The sequence below is a fragment of the Mycetomoellerius zeteki genome, unplaced genomic scaffold (genome assembly GCF_001594055.1).
Source record: "Mycetomoellerius zeteki isolate Tzet28-1 unplaced genomic scaffold, Tzet1.0 scaffold421, whole genome shotgun sequence".
NCBI classification, from domain to species: Eukaryota; Metazoa; Arthropoda; class Insecta; order Hymenoptera; family Formicidae; genus Mycetomoellerius; species Mycetomoellerius zeteki.
The window spans coordinates 386053-393374 of record NW_017257416.1 but is presented as its reverse complement, the minus strand read 5'-3'; the positions used below and the strand labels follow the sequence as shown (position 1 = coordinate 393374).

Sequence of the window (7322 nt, the reverse complement as noted above, 5' to 3'; positions counted from 1 at the left end):
TTGATTTTTCATTTGCTGCTTTTTTTCTTTGTGGCTGTGCTAACTTTGATCTTAAGCTAGCACAGCCATGGGTTTTAGCGAATCGGCTGGAGCAAAAAAATCGGGAATAGAGCAAAAAATTAGCAAAAAAATAGCAAAAAAATGTGGTATAGGTCGCGTTTGATTGTGCTGAAGTGGCTGTGCCAGCTTAATAGACGTCCTATTTTTGCATACCGTCGTTGCAATTCATCGGTGCACAACTTTACGGAATTCGCAAACGGATGCTTCTTGCGCTCGGTGCAAGATCCAGGTATCTTGATACGACGGGTACGGAAATGTCACGATACTTATATACTGAAACGCGTGAAAGAATCGTTCGTCACCATAGAAAATGAGCTATATAGAAAATTTTATTAATGATGTTACTTAACCCTAATTAGTATTTGTTCTAAAATTTCTTTAACTGGTATTTGCAGATCCAATGTACTTTAAATGAATGTATTTTCGCTTAAAATATAATTCATGATTTTTTTTTCATTTTGAAGGAAAAAATTTGAGGAATAAGATTATGTAATTAAAACTTGCGTAAACTTGTAAAAAACATTTGAAAAATTTATAAATATTATAATTTTTTATAACATTTGGGGCGAATAAATATCCGAACCTACTGGATCTATGAATACCAATTAGGATTAAGTTTTTCTTTAAAAAATGTTAAAGCAAGAATTTATAATTTTAGTTCATAATTAATTAAGTGTACACGCAAATTAAAAGTAACGACACTCTGAATTTTGTTACAGAAACCTCGCGATCGGGATCGGGATACAAAACTTCCCTGAAGGATTAGCGGTGGCCTTGCCTCTTCAAGCCGCCGGGATTAGCACGCTGAAGAGCTTCTGGTATGGCCAGCTCTCGGGGATGGTGGAGCCTATTGCCGGTGTCCTCGGCGCAGCCGGAGTGACGCTCGCTGCACCTGCGCTACCTTATGCACTTGCCTTCGCGGCCGGTGCGATGATCTACGTTGTGATCGACGACATTATCCCGGAAGCGCATCAAAGGTATGTACCGTATAATCCACTTGTCCGGAAAAATTTAAAACTGCAAAACGACTCCTATTTACGCTTTTTTACAATGTTCCAAATAACGGACGCTTAACTCGCTCTACAAGATCGTTGCAACGCGATAGGAATCTTTCTCGAAAATGTACAAATGACGTGATCTCAAGTTTATTCGAGCCTTGAAGCTATTCGACAAAAATCACAGATAACAAACCTGTTGAGCGTTACCGATGTCGTTACAACTGCATTTCCGATAAGGAACTTTATGGTCGCGCATCGGAAAATGCACGTGTTATTGAAAAAGCGTGGAAGGTGGTGTTGAATGCAGAAGGGTGAAGCCGGTTCGCGCAAAGAGAGTTGGGCGCAACTCGTTCCTTTAACTGGTTCCGGCTTCTCCTCGTTCTTTCTTCTCTCTTATCTCCTCTCTCTCTCTCTCTCTCTCTCTCTCGCTGTCGCTCTCGCTCTTTTCGTTTTTTTTAAACACCGTTCGTACCAGAGGCACCAGTCCACAGTGCACTTGCACCCGTTTCCGTCTCACGTTTCACCCTCTGCCCATTCACAACGAATTAGAAATCCAGGCCTAGTCTTGGAGTCAGAAGGGCGGAAGGCGCTTTTCCCACCGACACAATGGTCCTTTATTTCGGGATTTATTCTCTCATCCTCGGGCGCGGATGCGCGGATAGCCGTTCGATGGCAATCTTTTGATAACGCGCGATCCTCCAATCCTATCGTCCTTCTCTTTGACAATAAATATAAGCGTCATTTTCTCGTTCGCAATTGTAATCAGTACACAGTTTCATTTATTGTCGGCTCTTTGCTTTCTTAAAAGTATTTTCTACACTATATAAAATAAATGATACCGATTAATTAGTAGATACGAATTAAGAAGACAATAAGTACGATCAATTACGCAAATCAAAATTTAGAGATTGCCAGCTCAACGCAGCGGTTCGTAAAATTTTATATTTATATTTATATGTACCTTTTCTACATTTCTTTCATAACTTGTTAGATTTATGAAGTTTATATCAAGTTAATTGAAAATAATTTTTTTCATCCGTTTTATTTAACATCCATTTGTTTAATTTGATATATCACATGATGGATTATCAGCCCTATGGCGATCGGTTAATTATGATTCTTACAACCTAACACGATGAGAACTCATGTGTACTGTAACTCATGTATACTCTTTATTTCTCGCTTTATTTTAATATTCTTCATTCGATCCGAAGTCGCTAGAATTCAGCGAGATCATTCCGACGACCGCGCGAAACGTCCGGAATCCATTTCGACCGTACGAAGCACCGAAGCGCATAAATATAGAGAGGAAAAAATTCGTGTCGCGTATGTCCTATGAATTTCTACTCCGTGTCAAGCGGACACGCACACACGTACCTATACATACGTACTCGCACGCACAAACGTATCCAAGTATCTACGATGTCCGTATTCGAGAGCGATTACGGTACAATGGCGCGTGACGGCAGTGCCGTAGTTAGCGCGCCGCTGGCAAAACGGACGTGGCGAATTTCTTTCCCAGGCCTGGCGGCGGCCTAGCTGAAGAAGGTGCATTGTCATTATAATTGGCTCCTTTTGTATTTCGCGTGCGATCTAACCGCCCGGATACTCGAGCGCGAGCGCACGGTACATGCGTTCTTTCTCTCTCTCTCTTTCACCTTCTCTCGTCACGATTCTCTCGTCGAGGATCCCCTGAGACAGTCGGCTTCAACTCGCTCCCTCGGGAACCCTCCGGGTGGCCGGAAAACACAAAAGTGAAAACAGATCGCTCGCTCTCTCCCGTCTTTCCTCTCCTTCTTCGTGGAAACCGTTGCTCGACTTCCACGAAAGAAGAGTCAAGCGATTCTTTTTCGAAGAGAATCAATCGATCTCGAACTGCATTTGCGTAGATATGCACGGTCTAACTTCGCTTTTTTACACGAAAAGAATGGTTTTGCCGAAGTGTATCTAAAAAATTATCTATAAGATATAGATCTGAAAATAGATTTTGTTGAAACATTAAAATAATTATATTAGACTTTGCTTTATCGAATGATACAATTGCCAAATTTTAAAAACATGTAGATATGGTTCGAAGATATTGTATATACAATTTTAAGCAAAAACGAAGTTACTTTCTGATCAACCCGATAGCTATATTTTTAGATATTTCAACAAAATTGTTCTTTCCTGTATAATGTACACAGTAGATATATTTTCGAAATTCCAGCAATCACATCCGAGGAGTACGATCAAGTCCTTTAGAAGACAGTATGAAGTTTCCTTATTCATACCTTTGTGCATATACAAATGTTAATACGCGTATTATTAGCAAATTGTTATTCCTAAAAAATGGCTGTGAATACGCCTGTAAGTGCCGTAAGTGCCCAACTCGCAATCTGCAATATTTGTGTTACTGTCGAGCCATGAGAATTATACTTGCTAAGTACACTTGCTTCATTTAAACGATCTGTAAAAAATTATGAGTTGGGCACCTTCCATCGACGACTTTCGTAGACCTAGACTAATCTCGATTAAAAAAAGCTTTTTCAGGGTTAACTAATCAAAACTAGAATTATAAATACAGGAAAAATTATAAAATTATTTGCGCTTATATGACCAAAAATTGGGCCACGCAATTTAAGTCCACATTAATTTAAGTCCAAGAAAAGGGGACAATCGGAATATATGAGATTCCTTCGAATTCCTTCGCGACTGCGGTGCTTTCGACGAGGAGCACCGGCAAAAATCGACGCGGCTCGGCTCGATTCAGAACGATCGCCCCTCGTGCAATTTGCATTTTCCTCTGCTCGGCGAAAAGGAACGTCTGCTTCGCCGATGATACCCGTGTTACATGCAGTGTTCGATGCAACCGAGTAACGTAGGAATATTTAAATTTATTACCCTATCTTGAAACTTTCACTTACATATTCGCACTCAATCGGATGTCAAGTCGGTCGATGTTTCCTTCTGTAACTGTACAGTTTTGATTATGGCTATTAACAAGATAGAAAAGAAAGAGTACTCCACATCCGAGTATGTAATAAGTGCCTTCATATATGTATGTGGTTTATAACGAATTGGACACGCTAGTATATTAAAGTCATTGTACACTAATTTAATCTGAGTAAAAATGAAATGTAAATATTTCGAATTAAAATATATATTTTACCTATAGCATAATGAAGTGTATTGAGTATTTTAGTTTTTAACTGATTTCTATATTTATAATAAACACATATCCTCTTACATCAATTTGTGTACGATGAGTTTAATGTGCATCAGTGAGTACTGCATCTAATCGAATTCGCTGTTATTGTTATAATTTTCTATACAAAAACAACTATTATACACGTTTAAATGTATACATCTATTTTTGTATGCAGAGTAGCGTGTGTTATTTTTACAATGTTAAAACTAAATCACAACACACATATATAAAATCATTTATTATACATACTTGGATTTGTGTATCAAACCAATGAGAAATCGGTGTGATTTAATACATAAAGTATTCAGTAACATGATATGATGTTCGAACGTGAATAGTTTCAAAGTTCTAAGGAATGAGGAAGTACACGAAGAATATTAAATTTTATCGCGAGGAGTACAACGTACCGTCGGTCATGCTAAATAAAGGATAAATCGGATCGAGGATCGGTTCTTAGCGGATGCGTTCGTTTAGCGGATGCGGATCGCGACATGACTTGACTCGGCGCCCCAGTTTCGCCGAGCAAGCAACGACGACGACGTGCGAACATTGTTATCCCGGCTACCATTGCGATGAGATACGATAATGGCCAATAAAAATACAAATTTTCTGACGCACACCGAAAGGAGGTATTTACCGCGCGGATATGATTGATGTGGTAGAACGCCCACCGAAATACAACGGCGCGTTTCACCGGCCGTTAAAATTGATGGCCGTGTATAATTTACGAAATCAACAAGCCGTGACGTGCAATACCGGGGTATATACGCGCGGCGCGGCGCGGCGTGGCGCGAGTGTGTGCTTTGTATGTGCTTAATCCCTACTTACTTGCCGCGAAAACCCTTTTATTTCTCGCCATCCTGGGGCTCTCTTTCTCCCAGGTCGTTGCCACGGAGCCGTAGGAGCAGAGAAGACGATGACGATAGCGGTGGGCGACGGCGCCAGTGCCGCCTTTTTAATTCCCCGCACCCTTGTTACCCCTCGTCCTCCACCTTGGTCCACTATGTCTTTCTCTCTGTCTCCCTTTTGATTTTTACATTCGATCCATGCATCACCGGTTGCACTAATTAAAATTCTCTCCCGCTTCTTTACCGTTCATGCATCACGCCGCCACCAAATCGCGATATTGCAGAGATTTAGAAAGAATTTTACACACGTGCGACCATCCTGTCCTGTTGGAGTTTTTCGGGAGGCATAATTACACAGATAAAATTGTGGAAACAAATAAGACGAACTGATAAATTCAATGTTCTTATATATAACATTATTATAAATCAAATGAAGCATCTTAAATTCGGACAGTTTTCTTGCGATTTTATATGTGAATCTCCTGGATCTTAATGCATGTGCCACGCGCGCTTTCTGTTTACAGCGGAAACGGCAAACTCGCCAGCTGGGCCGCCATCGTCGGTTTCTTAGTGATGATGTCCTTAGACGTTGGCCTAGGTTAAGGACATCGTCCCGAAAGTAGCCACATTCTTATAAATGTGGATACAAATCATGTGGTAATGGTAACAAGTGTTCACAGTTTATGATGACATCTTCTTAATTCGCAGCATTCACCGAATAGTAATGCGTTTTCTCGCAAAGAAGTCAAAAACTGAGTGCTCTAGCGAATATTTTCCAGTGTTTTTATCCGCCGTTGCGTGCGGCACTTTTATCCTCAAAGACTCAGGAGAATCGAAGAGTAGCAGAATAAGAAGTGTTTCCAATTAGGTTCGAGATGTGCTGTCGTGATTCCTGATAGTCATCGAGCGATACATATAAAAAATTATATGTATAAAAAATATTAATCATATCATGTGAAACTATGTTTTAAGTCTCGTCTGTAATTGATCGATGTTCGATTGACGCTATAGTGGAGGCTAAGTTGTGTAATCGCTCAACAATTTTCTAAACCGGTAGATATTTTTCTAGAACGCATTTCACTTCGTAAATGTCTTCCTCGTATCTAGTCCTCGTCGATGCAATTCCAGAAATCGAAGACACACGATAGCCTGGTTGACTGAACTTAAAATCGAACATCGAAATTGATGTCTGTCAGGATTCACCGAGATAATCGCAAGATACAATCGCGATTCTGTCGGTAGGTAAAGCAATTAGAATAACGTGCAGCGTCGAGAACTGTCAGGAAAAAATCAACGTCTTAAGCAATTTTTTCATTAGAAGTATCAAACACGTAGATAGGTTTATATAGATATTATGATTATGTATAATATATTATATGCAGGGTATCCCACAACCCATGCTCATCCTTTTAAGAACGGATTCCTTGGAACATTCTAAGACGAAAATCCTGATGAGGCGCTGAGTGGCTTGCTCCTCAGTGCGATTGACGCGAGATGTGAATCCGGGTTCGATCCCATCTGCATCCCATATACGCTATTTTTCGCGTTTGCCATTCGGATTCGGCGTTAAACTGTAGGTCCCCTCGAGTGTTGACAAACTCTGTAGAGTGAAATCCTACTACTACCAGATTGAAAAAACATAAGCAAGCTTCTGTTCCCGAAGAGGCTATAAAGCAAATTGATACGCATGATACTATGACCCTTAAGGGGTCGGAAAACTAAACAGGAGAAACAGAAAAAGAAGAAAATCCTAATACGAAAATGTCAAGGCTATAATAATTTTTAAATTAGCGATTAAAATTTAGTAATCACGGAGCTGATATTTCGCGCACTCAGGCTGATGATATGACAAGTGGTAAAGGTGCTTCAGAATCTTCTCAGCAACTTCAAGATTATCATACAAATATGTAATGACATTTTTATTAAGAAATTATTGTTGCTTCTATACGGTATCTATTTGTACATTACGTACACTTAATTAATATTGGAGCATATAACAAAATATCAATTTAATAGCGAGATACTACATGTTTCAAAATAAATTCATAACCATATTTGTTCGTATAGTAAACATTTTTGTAATAATATCAATAGAAACTATTTTTAACATAAAAAAAATTAAAAGAATTAAATATGTTGATAAAGTACAAAAGGTTTCAAAAAATGTCAAGCTATTTGTTTCTGAAAATATTGTCTGCGATATTTATTAAATATCAAGTTGACTTG

At 39.3% G+C, this 7322-nt stretch overlaps 1 protein-coding gene across 2 annotated transcripts in view; it reads left to right on the top strand.

The window, feature by feature from the left end:
* LOC108726467 (zinc transporter ZIP11-like) overlaps positions 1-7108 on the top strand; it is a 36694-nt gene extending 29586 nt beyond the window's left edge. For both annotated transcript variants that reach the window (XM_018454058.1, XM_018454057.1), the window contains exons 4-5: positions 780-1037; positions 5621-7108. In XM_018454058.1, the coding sequence (XP_018309560.1) occupies positions 780-1037; positions 5621-5699 (337 nt within the window). In that variant the 3' untranslated portion in view covers positions 5700-7108. The remainder of the gene's footprint in view (positions 1-779; positions 1038-5620) is intronic.
* The last annotated feature ends 214 nt before the right edge of the window (positions 7109-7322 follow it).